Below are 26,931 nucleotides of genomic sequence, written 5' to 3' on the forward strand. Positions count from 1 at the left end.
TCTTAATATGGCCAGCAGTCTGGCAGTGCTGACTGCCTATCTGCCAGAGTACCCAACAATGGGCAGATTGTATATTGATGGGGTGATCCACTTTGCCAGATTACTGTGAAAATGAAAATTTATCTCTACACCTAAAAATATGCACAACTGTTTTTGCACTGAAAATACTGGATAGGGTATTCTACTTTACAGCAACATACAGCCTCCAAAAATTAATATATCTAAAGAAAACAGGATGCTGTATAAGGACGAGTCTTATTTTTGGCTCATTAAAATAATTAACTACTATATGGTAAATTTTAAAAGTCTTCAAAGTATTTACAACTTAATTTCAATGCAGAAGTTGTCAAAAATGGCTACATAACTATATCTTTAAAAAAAATCTCCTATCCACTCCCATGTCAAGCCAATCCAGGATAATCTTGGAACAGAGCAGAATTGAAAGAGTAGAATGCTCTACACTCACAATCTCTCTTCTCCAGATCTCTGGAGAAATCAGATAAAACTGGAAGATAAGGCATTGAGATCAAACACCATTGTGAACAACTCAATTGCAACGCATCTGGTGTTTCTGTAATTTGAAGGAAGTACTTGAATTAAATCTCTAACCCAATGCACCAGCTTCAAACAAAGCCATTCATCTTGATGATTTGTTGATCGTAACATAGAGAAGTGACCCAGCAGCTCTGTAGATGAATAATAATCTCAGCCAAAAGATCATACACTTCATTTTCTGGGCTGCTTGTCACTCAAACCCACTCAGCTGTTTTGATTTTGACCCATTGTAAGCACGACGACTGAATGGAGTGCCAGGTGAAAGGAATTTCTACCTCGGTAAAGAAAGGAGCCATCCAACTGGTCAAGGAAGTAAGAGCCCATGGGATCCAAGGCAAAGTAGCACGTTGGATCCAAAATTGACTGAGAGGCAGGATGATGGTAGAGGGATGTTTCTGTGACTGGAAGTCTTATTTTCAGTGGGGTTCCGCAGGGTTTGGTGCTGGGGCCCTTGCTGTTTGCGGTGTACATAAATGATTTGGACTTAAACGTAGTATGATCAGGAATTTGGCGGATGACACGAAAACTGGTAGAGTGGTAAATAGTGAGGAGGATAGCTGTAAACTGCAGGAGGATATCAATGGACTGGTCAGGTGGGCAGCGAATTCAACCCAGAAAAGTGTGAGGTAATGCACTTGGGAAGAGCTAACAAGGCAAGGGATTACACAATGAATGGTAGAACCCTGGAAAGTACTGAAGATCTGAGGGACCTTGGTGTGCATATCCACAGATCCCTGAAGGTAGCAGGGCAGGTAGATAAAGTGGTTAAGAAGGCATATGGGATACTTGCCTTTATTAGCCGGGGCATAGAATACAAGGGCAGGGAGGTTATTCTAGGACTGTATAAAAAGCTGGCTAGGCCACAACTGGAGTACTGCATGCAGTTCTGGTCACCACATTATAGGAAGGATGTGATTGCACTCAAGAAGGTGCAGAGAAGATTTACCAGGGATGCTGCCTGGGCTGGAGGGTCTGAGCTATGAGGAAAGATTGGATAGGCTGGGGTTGTTTTCCTTGGAGCAACGAAGTCTGAGAGGCAACCTAATAGAGGTGTATAAGATTATGAGGGACATAGATAGAGTGGATAGGAAGCACTTTTTCCATTTGTGGAGGGGTCAATAACTAGGGGGCATAGATTTAAGGTAAGAGATAGAAGGCTAAGAGCGAAGTTAAGGGGAAATGTTTTCACCCAGAGGGTGGTGGGAGTCTCAAGCTCACTGGTTGAAAGGGTGGTTGAGTCAGAAACCCTCGTGACATTTAGGAAATATTTAGATACTCTCTTGTGTTGCCATAGCCTCCAGGGCTATGGGTCAAGCTGGAAAATGGGATTAGTGCAGTTAGATCTTTGTTGACTGGCATGGACACAATGGGCTGAATGGCCTCCTTCTGTGTTGTAAATATCTATGAATCTATGAGACCATCTCACCCTACTTGATTTGTACTTCACTAAATAAGAATAAAATATCATTGTCCGCTGTTATACAGATCTGACTATTCTGGTGTCCAAGTAGGGACAAGGGACATATACAAAGAACAATCTCCTCCTTTCACACCTAGAATGAATTAACTGGTGGAAATGTTTTGCAGTTTACTTTTGTATATACACTCAGGTAGAATAGGATGAAATTTTTTACCTGTTCTTTGCACATTTATTTCTATTAAGGTTGTACACACAACTAAGTAATATGCCCAGTATCTTTGGTCCAAATCTACCATAAAATTTTCTCTATTTGTTTCCCTGATGCAAATATTGCATGCTGAACAGCAAAAAATACTCACTGATGCTTCCTCAGCTCTGCAGGTCATAAAATAAGTACCTTGAAAGGATCCTAGAATTTACAGTACCAATTCCATTTAACTCTGGATACTTGCTGCACTTCTGTTCAACTCTGTCTTTCTCATATCTATTCCCCAATTTACCTCAGTAATTTCCTGACACATACCATTAAGGAGCTGGAGGTTCAATTTTAAAATTAGAATAGATAATTGCTTCAATTTGTCTTTGCTTCAAAATTCAAGCAATATTAACTATGCAGCGCAATTTAAAATGATGTAGAAAATGGATTTAAATTTTAATGCCTGCAATTTATCTTTTAACTCCTGCTTTGGTTCCAAAAACAGAAACATTTTCATCTTAAATTACGCACTGCTTTAAAATTCTAAGTTGGCTGATTTCACAAGGTATTTTATCTCGCCAATGATCATAGGGTCAGCTCCAGAGAATGCAGCGTCCTTTACTTTTTAAGCAAACAATAGTGTGGGTTTATATTATCTCGCTTAATTTTGTTTAGAATGAAAATTAGATACTCAATCCAATTACATTAAGCTTTTCTCGATTCACTAGCTACAGTGACATAACTTTTCCATGACAGTTTTCTTTTCTCCTGAGGATTAGCTGACCTTAATAATAACCTGCAGCATAAGATCCAGAAATTTTGTCACAGCTGAATATTGCTGTTCTGTACACAAAGATTGCCAAGACATGACAAATCCCTTTCTAGTTTCTTTGGCAAGTTAACAAATAGACGAGAAGCCATCCAAGCTGCCTGCCTGTTCATTATGTCATCCAAGCAGATTTAACTAAATAGCTAAGTTGTTTTTGGGCTTATGACTAATAATTATACACTGCAACTGGATGACACAATTCATACATTATAACAAAGACAAATTTGTTTCTTATTAAAAGCAATTAGCCTAAGAAACTCAACATTCTGTCCAGAATTTTCATGAGCATGGAATTCTTCAATGTTTTGCATCAACATCTTTACAAAATGTATAAATCTGTCTGATGCAATGTCAGGAAGATATAATATTGTCCATAATGTTATTGGAATTTATTGTAAAATAGAGCCTGTGTCTATATGTGTCTGTGTGTGTGTGAGAGACTTAATTGAATTAGAGGCAGCTAGTCTGGGTGCCTTGATGTAAGAAGAGAAGTTAGATTTGAGATGTTAATTAGGTAAACATGGGGAAAGTTTAGAATCATAGGTGTCAAGGGAATATTTGCATTTTTAAATAAACCAGATTAGATTGTTTTCAAAAGAGGGAGTGAAATATGTCACCTAGTCAGGTGAAGTTTAGAAAGTGTGTATTTATTTTTCCCAAAGATTACTGGTAAAACTTAGTGCTACAAGAGATTTTTATTATTAGAAAGATAAAGTCCAAAGACATAGTGAAACAATGGGAATTTGCATTCAAAGGGGAAAATATGTATAAATGAGCGAAGGTTGTGTGTAAGGGAAGGCAGTCTAAGATTCAACAAGCGTGAAAAGCCTTCAGCATCTATGCCTCAACCTATGCTGCTTTCAGGGACAGAGGTTAAGAACTCACTTTGAATTTGACTGTTCAGGGTATCATTTACTTTGCCTGGGTCTTTTAAAAATATGTGTCTTACTGTTGCCTTAACGAAAGTGTAACTGGGAGTCAGATCAAGTAGGGGATTTAGAAGTTATCATAGTAGTAATTTGTAGATCTATATATATATATTTAAAGTAATTTCTTCTATTAATAAATGTTTAATCTAGTTTTGTGAAAACCCATAAGACTTGGTGGTCTTATTACGACTGAATTCAGGGCACACATCTCGAAATTGAAACAAATTGCAAAACAAGCTATGGCAGTTGTTTCAAGTTTCCCTTTGGGATTTGAACAATGCAGCATTCACCACCAGATGTGCCATAATTATGCAAACAAACTTCAGGTCATATTGAAATAATAAGCAGAATGGACAGCCTAAAGGTGCTAATTGATTTGGCTATATAAAGCCATAAGATTGGGAAACCACAAAGATAGACTTGTGTGTGGATCCTATGTAGATGTTTTCCACACTACAATCATTTTATAACAGATAGTTATACTAATCATCTCCCTTCCCTATCTTCCACACACACACAAACACAAATGTATTGGTCATGGTTTCATATAATTCAGTATCCTTCAACTAGAAGAACAAAATTCTCCTACAGCGGCTCAATGTTGTTCCATGTTTAGGCAGGAGACTATTTGTTTCTTCCCACCCTATTTGATCAAACCCTGCCAGATTGTCTTTCTATTTCTTTCTCTCTTATATACTTATTTGGCTTCCTCTTAAATGCATCTATGCTTTTTGCCTCAACCACTCTATGTGGTAGCAAATTCCAAATTCTAATCACCCTCTCAGTAAAGATGTTTCTTCTGAATACGTTATTGGATTTACTAGTAGTGTCTATCTTGTATTAATGAAGCCTAGTGCTGAATTTCCTACAAGTGGAACACCTACTAATGCAATGGTCATCATTATTATTTTTGCTGAAACCAGTAAAAAAAGAAAAAATATGTACTATGATTTTAAAATTCTTCCCAAATCAAAAACAGGATTGTACGATCAGTTTTGCTAGTTTGGGAGACCATTCAACTTTGTGTGGGATGGATTTTTGTTTGACACAAAGAACTCCCTTCCAGAGTTACTTGGAGCTTCCTTTACAGATGCATAAGGGGATGGAGAAGATACTGTGCCATTTTATAGCCTATGCCTTAGTCTCCAACATGCCAATGGAAACGTGACAGCCAAGACATCTTGGAGGGAATTGCAGGCAAGTAAGTCATCAAAAAGATCTGCAGATTCTCCAGGCAAATCTTTCAGGATTTTTGATTTAAGGCCTTTCCACTGACTTTTTTCTTACTGCTGATCCATTGGCTCTTGTGACTCTTTATGCCATTTCTATTAATTTAATTTTGGTCACTGCTCCCTCTATCCTCAGCAGAGGTTTTGCCAATATGGAGCTTCCAAACTGATGTAGCCAGAGAAAGAGCAGTTGCATTGAGCAGCCTGTGAGGTGATCTGTATTCTGCACTTGCATTCCAATAGCAGTAGAGAGAAGGTACAGATCTTACTTTGGTAGATGTTTAGTTGGTAGTGACTCATTTGCTGCCGGGTCAAGCTGTCTCTGTTGGCAGATTCCCTGTAGAGTGGAGCCCACCACCCACCTTTAATGAACCCCAGCCCAAAAAAATTGAAAGGTAGACAAAAGCACAGATCTGCTGAAATTCACCGCTGTCTCTACTCATGAAACGAACAAGACTGGTGGATTCAAAACATTATCCATTTGATCATTAGGTTATGTTTTCTGAGCAGCACCTTGTACATTTAACATTGTCCCTCTCATTCCGTTCATCCCAGATTAATTATTTTATATTTACCCACATTGGGTCACATTTGGTGCCAAGTGATTATAACTTTTTCCAGCCTGAAAAGTTTTCATTGATGATTAACTGTTACCTGCCTTTGAAATAACTTTTTTATCTAGTGTCATATTTTATCTTCAATTACTCATTCCTATAGGTTTTATTTACAGAATCATTTAAATTCTCTTGTTCTCAGACATTCAACTTGTTAACTCTAATGAGCAGCCTACTTACAGTATACCTGCCAACCTTTCTAACATCCAAGTATTGTTTTATGCAGTACAACTCTTTTCCTTAAAACGCAACCTCATCACTTAAAGACCCCTGTGCTCCCTTGATACCTCACACTTTGTTGTATTTCTAGCATGATCTTTACTGGCAAAACTAAAGAAACTGCTAAACACAGTGGATTCATCCCAGCTCTGATGACTAACAATCTTTTTAATTAAATGTACTCTATTTTACATAGCATTAATTTGGCGAATTGTGTTGTTTAACAATGTTTTTGGTGCTGATCAGCAAACAACAGTAGAGACCAAGGCCAGGGTTTCCTTGGAAGGGTCAAATCCCAACATCAGGGCCAAATGCATGTCCTGAGCCCACAGGAGCAAGCAGTGGGGCTGCAACGGCAATATTCCCAGAGGTGGCTGCATAATTGGCTGCTGGTGAACCTGCCATCCAGTTAGGGCAGCCAACCCAATCGGAGGGTTGGCAGATCTGCAGCCTTGACAGCGCCACCAAGAGAGGTGACTGCTACTGTGGCTGCAAGGAGAATGAAAGGGCGCTTCCTTTTTGAGGTGCACACACAGGTGAGTCAGGATTCTTTTTGTCTTTGCTGAGACCAGGCAAACAAGCATTGGCGACTGAGTGGTAACCCCTCTAGCAAAGTGTTGGTGCCAGAAGGGCAGCCTTTGTTGCCAAGGGCAAGTTCCTCGGACTATGGCATCTGCCGCTCCAATAGTTCCCCCATCCCCCCCGGAAGCTACAGGGAGGACACCTCCTTGAAGCTAGCAGCCTGCCCATATGGCCAAAGGTGGGGGGTGGGGTTTGGTGGGTGTGGGTAGTGGTGTCCTGCTGCTGGCTGGCAAGGTACTAGCCTGGAAAAATAGCCCTTAATTGAGCCTTTAGTTGGCTGAGCCACTGACACTACTGTTCCAGCTGTTGGAAAAATTCTGTCCATCCCAATGGGACTGCCCAGCATTTTACTGACACCAACCACCTCCTAGTCTGTCACCTGAGTGGAGGGGCAGGAGGTAAAATCTCACCCTTGGCCTCACAGTATTTACATTACATTAGCATTTACTGAATCCACTGTAACCATACCACTCTCTCTGCACCTCTAATTTATTTTGTTCTCTTCATTCTGCCTTCCCTATCATGCTTCTCTTGCTGCAAACACTGGGGGCAAAATTCGTTTGCGACAATAGTGTAAAATGTGCTCATAGCCAGTCTTGTTTTAACCTGTTTTACGCCAAACTTCTTTCCATTTACTTCAGTGGAAGAGAAAATTGAGATGTTGTAAAATGGGTAGCTGACTCACTATAAGTACACTTCAGTACTACTGAATACCAATTTCACCTTCATTATATCTCGCTCTCCTTTACTGTATATTAACCCACTTTGGTCCCATAGCTACTATGTCAATCTACTTTATCCAATTAAGTTCTTCATTATCCATTGCATTTGATACTTTACATCATGCCCAATGTGTGAAAATCATGGCCCAAACCCTCCAGTTTCTGGATCATCAGAGAGCAGACAAATGACTGAAGATGCACATCGGAACACTGTGGAAGTCCTGACGGTGCACCTACATGGGAATTATCCAGGAAGTTTAAACTTCTGATGAGTAATTGCCCTGCTGCCGAGACCCTCCGCGAATGTCTCCAACTCAGCGAGAGTAGGAAGCTTCAGACAGTTCCGTGCGTCTTAGCTGGATAGTTATTCAGGAAATGTTAGACAGATTAAAACCTAGTCTAAAACGTAGGTAGCTACACAACTGACCGTCCAACACCCCCGACCCACAACTACGACCCCCGACCACCCAACTACCCCCCTCATCCCCGACACGGCTACTTCCCTGACTTGATTAACCCCCGCAACCCAACCTCACCCACCCATCCACCTGAATAACCCCTGACCTGACCTGATTCCTCCCCCGAGCAGACCTGACTGCCTCCCCGACCACTTAACTACCCTCCCAACCCGACCCACATACACCCCCAACCACCCCGACTAGACCTGACTACCCACTCTACCCACCCTCACACCTCACCCGCTCTACCCACCCTCACACCTCACCCGCTCTACCCACCCTCACACCTCACCCGCTCTACCCACTCTCGCACCTCACCCGCTCTACCCACTCTCGCACCTCACCCGCTCTACCCACTCTCGCACCTCACCCGCTCTACCCACTCACGCACCTCACCCGCTCTACCCACTCACGCACCTCACCCGCTCTACCCACTCACGCACCTCACCCGCTCTACCCACTCACGCACCTCACCCGCTCTACCCACTCACACACCTCACTCGCTCTACCCACTCACACACCTCACCCGCTCTACCCACTCGCCCACCTCACCCGCTCTACACACTCTGCCCACCTCACACACTCTGCCCACCTCACACACTCTGCCCACCTCACACACTCTGCCCACCTCACACACTCTGCCCACCTCACACACTCTGCCCACCTCACACACTCTGCCCACCTCACATACTCTGCCCACCTCACACACTCTGCCCACCTCACACACCCTACCGACCAACACACCCTACCGACCAACACACCCTACCGACCCACACACCTCACCCACCCACACACCTCACCCACCCACACACCTCACCCACCCACACACCTCACCCACCAACACACCGCACCCACCAACACACTGCACCCACCAACACACCGCACCCACCAACACACTGCACCCACCAACACACCTCATCCACCAACACATTTCACCCACCAACACATCTCACCCACCAACACATCTCACCCACCAACACATCTCACCCACCAACACATCTCACCCACCAACACATCTCACCCACTCTACCCACCAACACACCTTATCCACTCAACAGTTCACTCACTCATCCATTCGCTGACTGGAGTTTTTTCATGGTGCCGTAAAAAGAGGGCATGGCATGTCCTGTCTCCCCACAACTCTACTCTGCTCCGTCAGAGTTCCTAGAGGGTGCTGCCTTGTGTTTTTCAATGAAAGTCAAGATTGGAAGGTTGAGGAAGAAATGCGCACCAGTATTGAGTCGGGGAAACTTATGAGCACAGCAGTAAACCGACCATCACTGCCACTGCTCGAAAGATCCAGGCCCTTAGTCTTTTCTCTCAGTTTTAAGAAAAGTATTTAATATTTTATTGCACTTTTGTTTTTTTTCCCTATGTAAAGAAGTTTAGTCTTGTCTAAAAATTTGTGCCAGGCCTTATGGCATGAAGTTAGCAAAAACTTCTACATATAAAAGGTGGTAGAAGTTCAGAAATCTCTTCTGCAAATGGCAATTGATGCTAGGTCACTGGCTGTAAGTGATGGCTCTGGAGATGAATAGCAAGGGATTAGAAGGGTAACTTCGACTTGCAGGAGGTAAGCTACAAGCTGGAGGGTGGGCAGTGAGCAGCTGAGGCCATGAGCCGCAGGGTTGGTGGTGAGAGGAAAGGTCAGATAGCAGCTGAGGCCACGGGCCGCAGGGTCAGCGGTGAGAGGAAAGGTCAGGGAGCAGCAGAGGCTGCTCCAAAATGGCACCAATTGGGACTCTCATCCCTACATCAGACCCTGCATGAAACAACTTCAAAAGGAAACTCACAGTACTAAAGGAGAACACCCAGTTAAATGACTGATGTTAAAGTGAAACAACTTAATGTGGGGCAACTTAAAATGGGGACTTACTGTACCAGCTACTGATCTCAAAACATCGGTCGTATCTAATGACTAATACAAACCAGACAGTAGACACAATCAGCAACTTGAGAACAAGGTGACCCAGTAGCATAAACAGCCAAGTTGCCTCAAGTCTTAAATTTGACCATCATTTGAATTTATCGACCTCTATTATTTAGGCAACACATAAACATTTATGCAGTATGCCTGTTGCTGTCTGATCAAAAGGAGACATTAGCAAAATTGACAAGTTCAGAAAGCCATTAAAAAAATACATATTGGCTTTCTTAGTCGAGACATAGTACAAATGCAAGGAAGTTATTCTAAGCCTTTATAAAATACTGGTTAGGTCCCATTTGGAGTATTATGCTCACTTCTGTGCACCGAAAGCACATGCTATAGGCAGAGCTAAGCAATCCCACAACCAACGGATCAGGAAAAAACTCTGCAGTCCTCTCCAGTCATGAATGGAGATGGACAATTAAACAACCAACTGGAGGGGGAGAGGGAGAGGCTCCACAAATATTCCCATCCTCAAATGATGGGGGAGGCCAGCACAAAAGAGAATGCTGATGCATCTGCAATCATCTTCAGCCAGAATTGCCCAGTGGATGATCCATCTTGGCCTACTACCTAGGTCCCCAGAATCACAGATGCCAGTCTTCAGCCAATTTGATTCACTCCATGTGATATCAAGAAATAAGAGGCTGATGGCACTGGATACTACAAAGGCTATTGGCCCTGACAACATTCCAGTAGAAGTACTGAAGGCTTGTGCTCCAGAATTAGCTGCACCCTTAGCCAAGCTGTTCTAGTATAGCTATGACACTGACATCTATCCAGGAATGTGGAAATTTGCCCAGGTATTTCTGCTCACAACAAGCAGGACAAATCCATCCTGGCTAATTACTCTCCCATCAGTTTAGTCTCGATCATCAGTAAAGTGATGGAATGTGTCACCGACAGTGCTATCAAGCAGCATTTACGCAACAATAACCTGCCCAGTTTGAGTTCCGCCAGGGCAACTCAGCCCCTGACCTCATTGCAGTCTTGGTCCAAACATGGACAAAAGAGCTGAACTCCAAAGGTGAGGTGAGAGTGACTGCCCTTGACATCAAGACAGCATTTGACCAAGTATGGCATCAAGGAGCCCTAGCAAAATTGGAGTCAACGCGAATCAGGGGGGAAACTCTCCACTGGTTGGAGTCACACCAAGCATAAAGAAAGATGGTTGTTGTAGGTCAGTCAGTCTCAGGACATTGCTGCAGGAGTTCCTCAAGGTAGTGTCCTAGACACAGCCATCTTCAGCTGCTCATCAATGACCTTCCTTCCATCATAAGATCAAAATTGAGGATGTTCGCTGATAATTGCACAATGTTCAACACCATTTACGACTCCTCAGATACTTAAGCAGTCTGTGTCCAAATGCAGCAACATTCAGGCTTAGGCTGATAAGTGACATGTAACATTTGCGCCACACAAGTGCCAGGCAATGACCATCTCCAACAAGAGAGAATCTAACTATCTCCCCTTGACATTCAATGGCATTACCATTTTTGAATTTCCCACTATCAACATCCTGGGGGTTACCATTGACTGGAAATTTAACTGGACCAGCCATATAAATACTGTGAGTCCAAAAGCAGGTCAGAGACTGGGAATTCTGTGGCAAGTAACTCACCTCCTGACCTCCCAAAGCCTGTCTACCATCTACAAGATACAGATCTGGAGTGTGGTGGAATACTCTCCAATTGCCTGGATGAGTGCAGTTCCAACAGCATTCAAGAAGCTCGATACCATCCAGGACAAAGCAACCTGCCTGATTACCATTCTATCCACCAGCTTCAACATTCACTCCCTCCACCACCAATGCACAGTGGCAGTAGTGTTTACCATCTACAATGTGTACTGCAGCAACATCCCATGAAAGAATAAATTAAAAACAAGCATTTTAGGAAAGATGTCACAGCTTTGGATAGGATGCAGATGAGATTTACTAAAACATTAACAGGGATAAAGGATTCAGTTATGTGGAGAGACTTGAGAAATTGAAATTGTTCTCTCTAGAGCAGAGCAAGTTAAGAGGTGATGGGGTGTTCAAAGTCATAAGCCAGGGGCACAAAAGGAAACTTTTATTTTAACACAATGAACTGTTGTGATATGGAATGCATTAGTGTGGTGGAAGTAGATTCAATATTAACTTTCAAAGGGGAATTGGTTAAATACTTGAAGGGGAAAAATTTGTATGGTTATTCAGAAAGAGTGGGGGAGGGAGAGTGGTTGTTAAGCATTTCCAGCATAAGCATAATGGGCAGGTTCTCACGCTATAAGTCACAATGTCTTGATGATGAGGTAGAGCGATGGCAGAGAAGGAAGGAAGGGGAAGCAAATCCCCCGCTCCGGATCCTACTACCTCGTGGAACAGCCTATGCCATGTGCTCAAATGTCTGTGGGTCGGGTATTCAGTCACATGAAGACCAATGGTAGAAACTCACAACCCTGAGCAGATGTCATACTTGAATCAAGGGACAGCCGCTGCTGCCGAATGGTCTCCTCTTGAGCTGTGTCATTCTATGATTAAGGTGTGAACTAGATGTAGGCAACGGGACTTGGGACTACTCCGATACTGAGCCTCTGGCTCCAGTTATGTGAAACAAGGCACAGGCACCTGCTGAGTATCACTAGGCAGCTCACCAAAGAGAATTTCAATTTCAGGTCACCGTGTTGCCAGCAGGTGTCAGTGTCAGGGGTCACTGGCGGGATAGAATCTGTGGAATTTAGGGGCCAATATATTTTCTATAAAGAGATGCATTTATATCGTGCCTTTCACGACCACTGGATGCCTCAAAGTGCTTTACAGCCAATGAAATGTCCTCACTGTTGCAATGTATGAAACATGGCAGCCAACATGTAAACAAGCTCCCACAAACATCAATGTGATAACAACCAGATAATCTGTTTTCGTGATGTTGATTGAGGGACAAGTATCGACCAGGACACTTCAAAATAGTGCCATGTGATCTTTTACGTCCAGCAGAAAAGCCTCAGTTTAACAAATCATCAGAAAGATGGTATCCCCGACAGTGCAGCATTCTCCCTATTTCACTGAGTGTCGGCTCATTGTTCTGAGTCGGACTTGAACCTGAAACCATTTCACTCAGAGGCGAGTGCTACCAACTAAACCAAGGCTGACACAGATGAGAAAAATTCATAGCCCACTTTGGAAATCGAAAGAAACTTATCAATCCACAGATTCAAAATTAATTTGGCAATTTATTCGATGCTATACAATTGTGTCTGTTATGTCATGATAGTGCCAATTAGTCCTTGTTTGTCACATATCTCAGCTTGATTATTTATCCTCAGATAATAGTTAATTGAGACATTCATAAAACACTCTTTGCTATATTAAAAGTCCAAATTTAGTCTAAAAAATACATTCCATGCAAATACCAAACTTAATTTTATATAATCGGGGTCAATTTTAACTGTCCACACTGAGTAGGTATCAGGTTGCTGTGGGGCTAGCTGCTCATTTTATACCCATCTGACTTTCTTTTCCATTCAAGTCAATGTAAAGGAAAATTAGTCAGGGTGTAAAATGTCAGCCAACTCTCATTCCCCTGCTTCCTGCCTCCTGGGAGCAGTTAAAATCAACCCCATGGTTATTATTGATTCTTACTTACTTGTGACCCATCTCATGAGCAATTGTAAAGGCTAGATTCAGTCCATTATCCTCAGCAAGAACACACTTCTTTTTTTCACTGCACATCCCGCTAAGATATGCTATACCTGCCAAAAGAAAATATATACAAGGAAAAATGAAAACAGCAATAAAGTAACTCATAGTGGTGAAAACAAAAATCAGTAATAAAGAAGTTGCATCTTTTTAAAAGGTTAAAAACTTCAGTTTGAAGACACTTTTGACTGAAAGGTTTTTTTATTCTTTCATGGGATGTGGGTGTTGCTGGCTCGGCCAGCATTGGTTGCCCATCCCTAATTGCCCTTGAGAAGGTGCTGGTGAGCCATCTTCTTGAACTGCTACAGTCCACGTGGTGTCGGTACACCCACAGTGACGTTAGGAAGGGAGTTCCAGGATTTTGACTCAGCCACAGTGAAGGAACAGTTGTCCCCTGAGCCATGGCAGAGCTTTCAAATTGCAAAACAGATTCAAACTGCAATAACTATGGAATGCAGGGCTGCTTTATTTTAAGAAACAGTAAACTTTATTTACAGACTCCTGGTGAGGCTACATGCTTGTTCCAAGACGAAGACTAAAAAGCTCCACCCCTAAGATTCCCACGCTTAGCACTGATTCATCTATACAGTCACATGATCTACATAACAGTAAGAAAAGGTTCAACTTACAATTCTTATATTCCTCCTCCTTTAATTTTGTTTTCCCCTCTTATTTACAAAAATATCTTAATCCATATTATACGCAATTATATACAATTCATGCCATTATAAATTTAGTCTTTAAGGTGGTTTTCGGATTCGGGTAGGGCAACGCAACTCTACAACTGGAGGTTCTTCCATTGGATCGACTTGAACAGGGACTGCAGCTTCAGAGGCATCCCTAGGCACTGGCAGTTCAGAATTACTAACTTCAACAGAGACATCAGGTATGGATATTAACAAAAAGCTAAAAGCTACTGCGGATGCTGGAAATGCAAAACAAAAACAGAATTACCTGGAAAAACTCAGCAGGTCTGGCAGCATCGGTGGAGAAGAAAACAGTTGACGTTTCGAGTCCTCATGACCCTTCGGCAGAACTGAAGTATAGTTAGGAGAGAGGTGAAATATTTCACCTCTCTCCTAACTATACTTCAGTTCTGCCGAAGGGTCATGAGGACTCGAAACGTCAACTATTTTCTTCTCCACCGATGCTGCCAGACCTGCTGAGTTTTTCCAGGTAATTCTGTTTAGGTATGGATATTCTTTGTCAACCTGGCATCTCAGGGGTTGAAGTTTCGACTTTGATTTCAGATGGATTAACTGGTTGTTGGAGGGTTTCTCACCCTGAGATGATTCACATGTTTCCTAACAATCCTGTTTTCCACTTCCACTTGATAAGATAAAGGTGCTGTTTCAGAGACAATTGTATCAGGAACCCATCTTGGTCCAGTTGCGAAATTTTGCACAAAAGCTCTCTCTCCCACTGTAAAGTCTCGACCTTTACTGTGAATATCATGATTTACTTTCTGACGATCCTGGTTTCTCTCCACCTTCCCCTCTGAATTAGGGAATACTAGACTCAATCTCGTATGAAGTCAGCTCTTCATTAACAATTCTGAAGGCGTTAAACCAGTGGTCGCATGAGGAGTTGTCCGATAACTGAACAGGAATCTTGAAATTTGTGTTTCTAATGTTCCCTCTGATAGTTTCTTCATGCCTGTTTTAAAGGTTTGTACTGCTCTTTCTGCTAACCCATTGGACGAGGGATGATACAGTGTTGTTCTGATGTATTTAATCCCATTTAGGTTCACCAATCTTTGGAAGTCAGTGCTAGTGAAAGGCGTACCATTATCTGACATAATAACGTCAGGTAAACCATGGACACTGAAACTCTGACGCAGTTTTTCAATGGTTGCAGACAATGTAGGTGATCTCACTTTAAACATGTCCATCCACTTTGAATGTGCATCGATGATCACAAGAAACATGGTACCTAGAAATGGACCTACATAATCTAAATGTAGTCTAACCCAAGGTCAACCAGGCCACTCCCACGGATGCAGTGAAGCTTAAACGGACAACTTCTGCTGTTGCTGACACTGGAGACAGTGTTTCACCATTTTTTTCTACATCACTGTCTATACCTGGCCACCAGATATAACTTTGTGCGAGCATGATCATTTTCAAAAAACCAGGATGCGCACTATGAAGTTCTTCCAATAATGGCTCTCTTCCTTGCAAAGCCATAACGACTCTTGCGCCCAATAACACAATGCCATCCTGACAACTCAGTTCAGATCTAGGTACAAAGAATGGTTTTAATTCTTCAGGGACCTTGTGCATTTGACCATCCTTGTAATACTTGTTCATGGACTTTGGCTAAAATTGGATCCCGATTCATCCAATTCTTTATCTGTCTCGTGCAGACTGGTGAGGAGTCCAGGAAATTTAACAGAAGTACCACCGCTTGAGGTACTGGAACATCTGTAATACTATCGGGCAAAGGGAGATGACTAAGGGCATCTGCATTTGCTATATGCACACCTGGACGGTGCACAAAAGTGTACTCATTAAATTAAATTAAAGCCCATCTTTGAATTCTAGCAGAGGCTATCGGTGGGACTGCTTTATCTTCACTAAACAAACCCAACAGTGGCTTGTGATCTGACACTATAGTGAAGTGTTGCCCATGCAAAGATTAATGGAACTTCCTTACTCCAAATACGATAGATAAGCCTTCTTTTTCAATTTGAGAGTAACCTTTCGGCTGCAGAAAGGGTTCTGGATACATATCCTATCGGTCTTTCAGATCCGTCCTCCATCTTGTGTGACAATACTGCTCTCCCACTCCATAGGGAGATGCATCACAAGTGAATATCAATTCCTTAGACAAATCATAGTGCACTAGCAGACACGACGAGTGTAAAAGCTTCTTGGCTCTTGTGAAAGCTTCCTCTTCCTGTGCCTTCCAGGACCAACTGTGGTTCTTCTTCAATAATAAGTGTAAAGGGGCTAACGCTGTAGATTGATTAGGCAAGAATAGACTGTAATAGTTTACCTTGCCCAAAAAAGACTTGAGCTCAGTGATGTTGGTAGGAGAGGACGCTTCCTTGATTGACCTGACTTTTACCTCTAATGGATGCAACCCCTGGGTATCCACTCGGTGACCAAGATATGCAACTTCCTTTGCTTGGAAAATGTACTTTTTTTTAAACGAACACCAGTCTCAAAATCTCTTCAGAGCCTCTTCCAGGTTTGCCTGCTTCTGTGGATCCTGTGATTAGGATGTCACGCAAGTACACAATAATTCCAAGAAGTCCTTGTTATAGGCTTTCCAGGTTCTTTGGAAAATCGCACAGGCAGATGACACATTGAAGGGTAGGTGTGTATATTGGTACAGGCCCTTGTGCGTGTTTATGGTGACATAACTTCTTGATGTGTTGACCAGCTCGAGCTGCTGACATGAATGACTCATGTCCAGTTTCGTGTAGGATCTTCCTCCTGTGAGTTTAGCATACAGATCTTCAATCTTTGGGATTGGGTATCTGTCTAGTTTCGCAGCCTTGTTTACCGTTAGTTTATCGTCTCCACAGATGCAAATGGTTTGGTCTGGTCTGGTTACATCACAGAACTATGAGTGCTGCCCATTCTGAAAATTGGACTGGCTAGTTATTATTCTTAACTGCTCCAAAAGACATAATTCCACATCTACCATTTCTCTTACAGAGTAAGGCACAGGTCTTGCCTTAAAAAACCGGGCTGTTGCTTCAGAGTCCACGTATATTTTAGCTTGTAGACCTTTGATTTTCCCCAACGCATCTCGGAATACTCTGTCATACTTTTTCAGCAACTCTGGAATTCCTCCTGTCCTGGCCTGAAAGATTTCTGACCAATTTAGTTTGATTTTGTTCAACCAATCATGGCTCAGAAGGCTCAGTCCTTCTCCAGTTACAACAATTATTGGCAGCTGAGATGTCCGTTGTCTGCATGATACAGGTAAATAATTGATGCCTTTCACCTGTATTGCTTCTCTTATATGATTTTAACTGAGCAGCGGTTTTTTCTAAATTCAATGGCTGGGTACCTTCTCTGGGGTATTTAAAGATGTGTTCTCCCACCACTGTGGTCGATCCGCCTGTGTCAACCTCCATGATCAAAGGCTTTCCATTTACTTGAAAGGTAACAGTGATTGGTTCAATTTTGCTGGCCTTCAGATTGTGTAGGGAATATGTCAGCCTCAGTAACTTCTGGCTCATCTATATTGTGCACTTCATTTAACTTGATTTGATGTCTGAATGGCTGCCTTGATCTAGTACTGCACTGTTTGACAACATGTCCTTTTTTGTGGCAGTAGTGGCATTCTGCCTCTTTAAATCTAAATTTGGGTGCATGATTTCCTCCACAATGATAGCACTTTAACTTTTGCGTTACTGGTGAGCTGCTTCCAGCATTTATTTTTATTTTTCTTGAAGTGGGACCGTGTCCTGTTTCACAGCAGCCTCCCTGGTCTTCGCCCAATGCCCAGCGGCAGGTTCCCACCCAAACCACAAAATGGTGCCATGTTGCACACTCTGCAAAACCTGTGAATCCCGCTTAGCACTCTCCATTGCTGGCGCCATCTACATGGCGCGCTTCTGGTCTATCTCAATTTCTGCAAGCAAACTGCGCTAAATGGCGTCCTCATCGTTGCAAACCAAATGAGCTCGTAGCATGACATTTGAAATATTACCGAAGTCATAGTACTCCGTTAACTGTTTTAACTTCGCAATGTACATTGCAATTGACTCACCGAGGGCCCTTACTCGAGAGTTAAACTTGAATCTTTGCATGATGACTTGAGGGTTTAGGCTGAAAATGTCCTTTCACGAGGTCTACTAACTCGGTGAAAGATCCGGAATTTGGCACATTTGGAGCTGTCGAGCTACGGATTAGGTTATACCTTTTGCTCCCTCAGAGACTTAGGAGAATTGCCTTCTGTTTCTCCACTGTTGTTATTTTGTTAGCTACAAAGTAGAAACCTAATCACTCGATGTATTGGCTCCGGTCCTTGACAGATGAGATGTACGGGTCAATTCTGCCAAAGAGAGGCATTGCTGGTGAGTATACTTCTTTTCTTTCTTCCCTTATAAAAAAATCAAAATACTCACAGTCGCGAGGCGAGGTACTGCATCCTCGTCGCCAATTGTAATAAACTTGGAATGCAGGGCTGGTTTTTTGTAAGAAACCGTAAACTTTATTTACAGACTCCTGGTGAGGCTACATGTTTGTTCCAAGACCAAGGCTAAAAAACTCCACGCCTAAGACATGATCCCCATAACAGTAAGGTTTAAATTACAGGTACTACACAAATCAATTGAAGAGTGAGACTTAGAGGGAAAATATGCAACCCTACAGTACTTCCTTAAGGTTTTAAGCTATTAATATTTTAAAAACATTTCATACAAACTACTACAAAACAGCATTTCAGGAAACAAACTTCAATAGTTGCTTGAAGCGATTTACATTCAAATAGAATTGCACGATTACATTTTCAGTTAGCAAGGAGCACCTTTACAACATACGTCCAACTCTACTAGGATTCCATCACTGCTACAAAACAAAAGCAAAATATTGCAGATATCAGAATCTAAAACAAAAACAGAAAATGCTAGAAACACTCATCAAGACAGGCATCATCTGTAAAGAGAGTAGCAGGGTTAACATATCAGGTCAATGACTTTTCATGAGAATTTAAATTTTCATTACTACTACATCTGGCAGGATTTTCCCCCTGTTGGGGGGGAAGTTGAAGTGCGGGCGCATGGAGACGTGCCTCCGATTGGCACCCCCAATTGGGGGCGCGCCGCCATTTTATGTGGGCGGGCCAATTAAGGCCCGCCCGGCATGACGTCTGCACGGAAGCGCTATGCAATCCCTGTGCGGTCGGGGGGGGGAATCCCTAAACCCGAGAATGTGCTCTTTCACGCATGCGCACGAAAGAGCGCACTCATCTCCCTGAGGCTAAGTGCTGCCTCGGAGATCGGCTCTAGTGTACAAATTATTAAAAATAGAAAAAAAAAATTCTCTGACACTGTCACATGAGTTGGGCCATGTCCATAACTTTTTTTAAAACTTTAATTAAATTTTTAAAAACCTACATGAAACCTCCTGCCTGTGGATGAGGTTTCGTGCTTTTTCTAATGCCCGCCAGGGCTCCTGGTTTGCCCACCAACCTTAAGGTTGGATGGACAGGTCCATTAAGTACTTTAGTTACTTTGTCAATGGCCTCAATTGGCCATTGACAGGTCGGCGGACGCACAGCTGATTTTGCTGAGCCCCCGCCTACCTGAAAATTTAAATGGGGCGCGGTGATGACAGGAGTTCCGCCCGACATCACCGCGTGTCATTTTACGCGGCGAGCAGACCCCACCCCCTGCTTGGAAAATCCTGCCCATTAGGTCAAATGTATTTTTACAAAAAAGATCAGAACAATATAGAATCAAAATTCCAGAAGCCCTGCTCCACTGCCAGAAGTGAGTTGGACAGGACTTCTGCCTGGCTATTTGCCTTTCACCTAATCCTGTCCTAAACAGACATTGGGGTAGGCCACATATACCACTAACAATGGTACTGGGCATTCTGCTCTACTGAGCTAGTGGGATTTCAGAACAGTACCTTTCCACTATCATGAGGGCGATGTGGCCTAAATCATAAAACTTAGAAATGCAACTTCCAAGTTGTTCACTAGTTGATCTGCGATGGGGTGTGACTAGTGGATTTCCCCAGGGATCTGTAATGGGGCTTCAGTTTTTCAGTATATTCATAAATGACTATGATGAAGGAACAGAGAGGCATATATCCCAACTCACTGATGACATCAAGTTAGGTGGCACTGTAAAAAGTATAGATGGGAGTAGGAAGTTACAAAGGGATATTAGTAGATTAACTGAATGGGAACTATGGCAAACAGAGTTCAATGTGTGGAAGTGTGAGGCCATCCATTTCAGACCCAAGAAAGATAAATTACAGCATTTTCTAAAATGTGTGAAGCTAGGAACTGTGGGCAAGCAATGAGGTTTAGTGATTCAAACACAAAAGATTAATAAAAGCTGGTTGATAGGTTAAAAAAAAAGAAATCAAAAGCTATTGGAATGTTGGGCCCAGCTTTTCAATTTTGAGACAGGTATTGGGGTTTGGGAATTTCCTGACCCTACGAGCCCATCCATGTCTTGGAGGAATCTGCCTGGTCTATTTTTATGTCGGGGTGGCAGCTATGGGCTGGAGATGGGACTGCTGCTTCCAGAGGCAGGCCAAAGGCAGAAAAGGGCTCAGAGACAAAGTTGGACCGACGCTGATGTGGTCCGGTTTCAAGGCCCAACTCGGTGGATGAGAACATTGGTGGCTTGAAACAGTATAGGAAGCAATGCAGATCAATTTTATGGGCCCCAACCTCCAACCCCCTTCATCTCCATGCCCACTCTCACTCTACATACCTACACTTACTCCCAACCCCTTTACCACCCCCATCAATCTCCTGAACACCACCCCACCCTATACCCCCTCTCATCTAATCCAGCAATGTGTTATTTAATTTTGTATTCAAAGACCTGCTCGCTCTGATTAAGGATGACACAAATTAACCTCCAATTGAAGCATTTCCTGATGAACTGTAAAGCAGGAAAGACTCTTGCTACCTCCAGCATGGCCTCATCCATCGGACAAAAATCAGAGGGCCTTCCCAATCCTGGTCACCTCCATGAAAATCACGGGGATCTGAACTGGCCATCTTTAAAACAGTACCAGCCACTTTAAACGACAGACAGCCAGGGGTCTCGGCCTGCCCCTGTCCCCTGCCAGTGAAAATAGCTGGCACTACGGATGGAGGTGAGAGATCTCGATCTGGGACCCAATCTCTACTTTGGTCCCGAACGAGGCCATGAAAATACGGCTCTTGGGCTTTGAATGTCGGACTCTTAAGACTAAGGGATGAAAGTTATGATTTAGTTATATAAAACTCTGTTGAGACCCCATTTTAAGTACTGCATCTAGTTCTGGGCAGCACATCTCATATATATTGGTCTTGAGGACAGGGTGCAGTGTAGACTAATTAGAACAATACATAGGTTAAAACCATTAAATTATGAGGACAGGAGAGACTAAGCTTGCATTCCCTCGAGTGCAGATGGGGTGATTGAGGTGTTTAGATGATTAAAAGATTAGATAGCATAGGTAAAGAGAACCTAGTTCTCCTGGTGGAGGAGTCCAGAACAAGAGTGCAAAACCTTGAAATTAGGGCTAGATCATTTAGGAGTGACAGCAGAAAGCACATGCTCACACAAAGGGTGAGGAAATCTGGAATCTCCCTCTCTCAGCGTTAAAGGGTAGAAATTTCAAACTGAGATTGGTAAAACTTTGTTAAGCAAGGCTGTTAAGGTTTTGGAACCAAGGTGGTTAGATGGAATTAAGATGGAGACATGATCGAACTGAACGGTGGAACAGACTGAAGAGCTGGAATAGCCCACTCCTGTGCTTCTTAAAGAAATTGTTTTTTCAGAGATTGATTCATGTTGGAATAGGTATTTTGGGGATCACATACAGCCCTTGTATGGCAAGCACACCTGCTTCTTGAAAGCATACTTGCTGTTTTCCATAGAGCTGGATTTTTATGGGAATGTGTCACCCTGGCAGCTCCACGTTTCCCATCATGAGAGTTAGATGGTGATTAGGCAAAGGGAATGTCTGACTCCCAAAACAGAGTTTGTCATTATTGATAGGAAGGGGAAAGAGCTGCCAGTAATGGGATCAGACCCATTTTCCCCTCCTACATCCAAGTTCTGCTAACAGAACAGAATTAATGACTTATAATTTGACCTCTCATTCTTTGCTTAATGCCTCTTCCCCATATGCCAGGCACCATTCTGTTGCTGAGATAATGGCAGCTAATCTGATTCAGCCAACAATGGGAAACTTGGCGGGCAGGGGAACTTAATTTGTTCTGAGGCCAAAATTCAGTTTCCCGACGGCGGGATGAACTTTAGCAATTATGTTCTCAGGACTTTAAAGGCGGGTTAAAGTTGGGTTGAGCTTCCCGACGAACAATGTCAGGAAGTCCTTTTGCATGCATTATCATGTTATGCATGCTCATTAAAAGGCTACTTCGCCAGAATTAAGCTCCTCCTCCAAATGAAGTTCCCTGTCAGCGAGAAATCGGAATGTTCACTTTTGCGATTGCACAAAAGTGGTGTGCACTTGGCGAGGTAGACTTCTCCCATGATTAATGGTTAGTTGCCATTGCATTGTCCTCTTTAAGGAGCATCGCTAAATGCCAGCCTATGCTTGAGACCAGGTGGTAGCAGTGCAAGTTGCGTGGAGAATGACCAAGAAAGGGAGGAAGGTTTAGCGGGGAAATGTACAGCTTTAGAAGGTTAACGTGCTGGGCCACAAAAAACAAATGTTTTAATGCGAAGGACTGGGATCAAATGAAAATCCATTCAGCAGATAACAACCTCAGTATGCCTGACAAAGGATATCACAGAGTTGAAATGTTAGTTTCTTTCTCCATAGATGCTACCTGCTCTGCATATTCTAAGTGTTTCCACTATTTTTTCTTTATATTTAACAGAATGCCTAGTTTGGAGCAGTGGTCGGGCAAAGATGGAAGTGATAGTGCAGGCTGTCCAGGTGCCTTTAAACATAGTGGCCAGACCTTCAAGTAACATCAAAGACTGCGACTTCCTGCCTCCCACCATGCCCCCGCCCTGCCCTCCCCCACCCCACCCCCCACCCCCCACCACCACAAGATTCAGTGAGCTCCTCACGAATACATATGTAATGAGCTAAACAGCACAAGATCATGCACAGTCAGCCATCCCACCCACCACCGAAAATCAGCCCGACTTCCGTACCTAGCCTCCTGAAAGAAAGACTCCAGCCCAGGATTCTGCTGATGCTACTTCATAACTGAATGGCTAGTTTGGCTTATCTTACATTTATTCCTTTCTTCTTGTAGGCAGGGAGCATGTTTCTGCTCTTTACCCCTCTGCCATCTAAAATCTGGTCCTCATCACACAGGCAACAGGCAATTGGACTTACTTGCACCCACTTAGCAACGTACAGCTTAGAAGGTTAACATGTTGGACCACAAAAAAAATATGTTTAAATGCAAAGAATTGGAATCAAATGACAATCCATACAGCAATTAACAACCCCAGTATGCCTGACAAAGGACATCACAGAGTTGAAATGTTAGCTCCCTTTCTTTCTCCACAGATGCTATCTGCTCTGCATATTCTGAGTGTTTCCAGCGTTTTCTCTTTATATTTATCAGAATGCCTAGTTTGGATTTGAACTAGCAAAAAATAAAACAGTCCATCTAAAGATAGAAAGGCTACTGGGAAAAAGATAAAACTAAGCACTGCAACCCTTAAGCCTCAGTTTGATCATAAAAAACATGAAAATTCCTAATTAAATTATGCAATGAATAGGGGTACAAAGTAGAGTATCAATAAATTTTACTGTCTATATCAAAGTGAATACAGCTAACAATGTATATATTAACTGATTTAAGCTCAAAATTAGCCTAAGGCTATAGACTGTTATTTCAGAGACTTGCTGGTGAATGAAATGAGATGAGGGCTCATGTTGGTAATAATCAGGCCACCTATGAGCCTGTTTTTTAACTCTCCCATCCCACTTATCTAATGCATTTTCAAAAATGTGATTTTTAACATTGCACTGTATGATGGAACAATTTTTTTGTTAAAATGCAATCAATATGCACAAAAATTGATTTAGAACTGAACATTCTTTTTCAAGTAGCTTCCACAAATAAATTCTGCTACTGAGAATTACAATATTAAAACATACCACCATTACACTTGTGAGCTAAGTCATTTTTGCTAGACACCCTCCTTTTTCTCCAGCCAAATCTAGTAGCTAAATCACTAAGGAAACTAATCCCAGTGTTTGTTTTAAGTAAACTTCCAACAGTCACTCCAAGCTAATCATGTTTTACATTCAACTTTACTACACATTGACACTTACAGGATGTGAAACAATGCCATCATTAGAGATTGGTCCAACAAACTAGAATTGAGCCCCTTAACCTCTATATGTTATAGTTTTCTGGGGGGAAAAAATGGCTGCACCATAACTCATTGCACCACCCCTCCCCAAAATAAATACAAATTCACTGAGTAGAAGACAAGGGAGAAGTGGTAGTGCTGCAATACTAAATTATCAAATTTGAAAAAAAACTGAAGAAGAGATTCTTGATTAGGAATAATGATGTTTGCCAGTGGGACAGTCCAGCCAGTGCCCCAGGTCCAGGAGCAGGAGAGAAGCCCGAGTCGGCACCATGAGATGGTTGGTGGGTGGGGGGGCGGGGGGGTGCTCTCCCACACCTAGGAATAGTGGCAAAATCCAGGTATGGGGGAGATTGGAGGAGGAGCGGATGAGTGAGTGTGGGCTGAGTGGGGATAGAAGGGCATGTGAATGAGTGGGGGCTGAATGGAGATGGGATGGAGGAATTGGTGAGTGAGTGGAGGCTAAGTGGGAAGGAAGGGCAAGAATGAGTGAGTGGAGGCTAACAGGGAAGGGGAGGGTGGGCATGAGTGAGTGAGTGAGTGGGGCTGAATAGGGAGGGAGGGCATGAGTGGGTGAGTGGGGGAGGAAAGAAAGGCATGGGTGAGCATGTGTGGAGGAGAAGACCTAATGATCGCTTCTGATGCCAAACGATCATTTGATGCCTGATGATCACTTCTGATGCCCAGTGATCTCTTCTAAGCACTTTTGATGGCAACTGATGATTGTTTCTGCCAGAAAACCGCATTTCAAATAACGCCTTTCGATGTCAAATTATGCTACTGAAAGTTTTGAGTGCATTTGAATGCAAAATTACTTAGAAAATTTCTGGTAGGGCAGAACCTTGCTGTTGACTGATGAAGCTCTTTTGGCAGCTGCAGTTTTTCCTTTCTATTTAAATGAAGCCTGAGCCTCAAGATGGCACTGGCCTTTTTGCTGCCAGAGTGGACAGATGGCTTATGAGGTCTGTTGCTTGCTGCTGAAAAGTTCTGATTTACCCATTAGTTTTGAGGCACATATACCATTTCCAACAGGATTTCTGTTTAGCAATGATCATCAGTACCCTTAAAACTAATCAAGCAATCCTGAGGCTACCTAAAACATGTCTACCATCACTTCAGTGGAAATCAGCTCACTCAGCACAGACTAGAGATCAAATGTGAGACTTTATTATATTGTACAGCTCAGAGATTGTGATGTTATTGCTAAGCCACTGGGGGAAAATCATCATTTTACACAAATGCTACCTTTAAACAACAAAAAAACCACAACCTGAAAGATAACAGCAATTCCCATTAAGCAAAAGAAGGCTAGAATTAGGAGTTAACAGCTAGTGCAATTCTTCCAAAAGTAATAGTGTTACTTACCCTAAATTTGTCAATAAACCCCTCATCTCAAAGGAGTTCTGCCTTCAGGAAAAAGGAAATTGGCAAACTATTTGCTGTTTAGATAGGGGGGGGTGCGGAATCTAAGAAAGCCTCGCATCCTGTTTCACATACTCATGTGACAAGTTTATGTCTTCTTATAAAAAAAATCAGAAAATATTTCATGAATAAAAAGATTGGCTTTTATATTCCAATATATTACTTTGATCGTGATCTTTATTTTTCAAGGTCATTTTCAAAGCAAACAGTGAATCGACAGGAACTACTATGTAATCAGGTGTGTGAACATGAGTTTTCTGACCTTCAGCTTTAGTGTTCTTAAAAGTAAGATAGTTGTCAAATTCGATGCTCAAAAAGCTACACATATACGCATCTATTACACTTCAAGGGAAAACAGATACCTAGTTGCTGCACACTGCCAAATCTAGCAAGGAAAACTTAAACATAATTTGCTATTGGACTGTCAACGTTGCATAAGCCCAGAACAATGTCAATCAAGTCAATGCAATCTCACCATGCAACAATTAGCATTTATATGACACCTTGAACATAGACACTTCACAGGAACAAGGTTTGACACCAAGCCATATAAAGTGATATTAGGCCAGGAGGTTGGCTTTAAAGGAGCATCTTAAAGGAGGAGAGAGAGATAAAGACGCGAAGGGGAATTTCAGAGCTTAGGGCAGGTGAAGGCATGGCAAACAATGGCTGAATGAAGAAAATCAGGGATGTGCAAAAGGCCAGATTAAGGGAGCGCAGAGATCTCATTGCGCTGGAGAATGTTACAGAGATAGGGATGTGTGAGGCCATAGAGGGATTTAAAAGCAAGGATGAGATTTTTTTAAATTGAGATCAATAAGAAATACTCCACTAGATTAACAGATAATGAATTGATAAAATAAAGTATTATTTCACCAAAAGCATAGGCACACCCTTTGTTACTGTGAATCTCCACTGACAGCCTTCTCAGCAGAAAACTGAGGATGTGATATGGAAAGTGCTACTCTGCATGTGTGGAAGGGCTCCTGCATTGGCATTTCTAAAAGCAGACCTATACCTAACCATTTATACTGGCTAATATTCAGGTATTTGCAATGGACTGAAAATGGTCCAATTCAGGTCACTTCACATTGGCGTACATCCACACTACTGTGGTCCAAAATACCATTGAAGTTCTTATTTTCTCC

At 42.5% G+C, this 26,931-nt stretch overlaps 1 protein-coding gene across 1 annotated transcript in view; it reads right to left on the bottom strand.

Annotated features, from left to right (window-relative positions):
• The window catches only part of LOC144697119 (A disintegrin and metalloproteinase with thrombospondin motifs 19-like), a 538,939-nt gene that overhangs the window by 383,528 nt on the left and 128,480 nt on the right, over nucleotides 1–26,931 (bottom strand). Inside the window, exon 8 of the mRNA XM_078568954.1 lies at nucleotides 13,307–13,412. Coding sequence (XP_078425080.1) covers nucleotides 13,307–13,412 — 106 coding nt within the window. The remainder of the gene's footprint in view (nucleotides 1–13,306; nucleotides 13,413–26,931) is intronic.

The sequence above is a fragment of the Cetorhinus maximus genome, chromosome 2 (assembly GCF_964194155.1).
Source record: "Cetorhinus maximus chromosome 2, sCetMax3.hap1.1, whole genome shotgun sequence".
Lineage (NCBI taxonomy): Eukaryota > Metazoa > Chordata > Chondrichthyes > Lamniformes > Cetorhinidae > Cetorhinus > Cetorhinus maximus.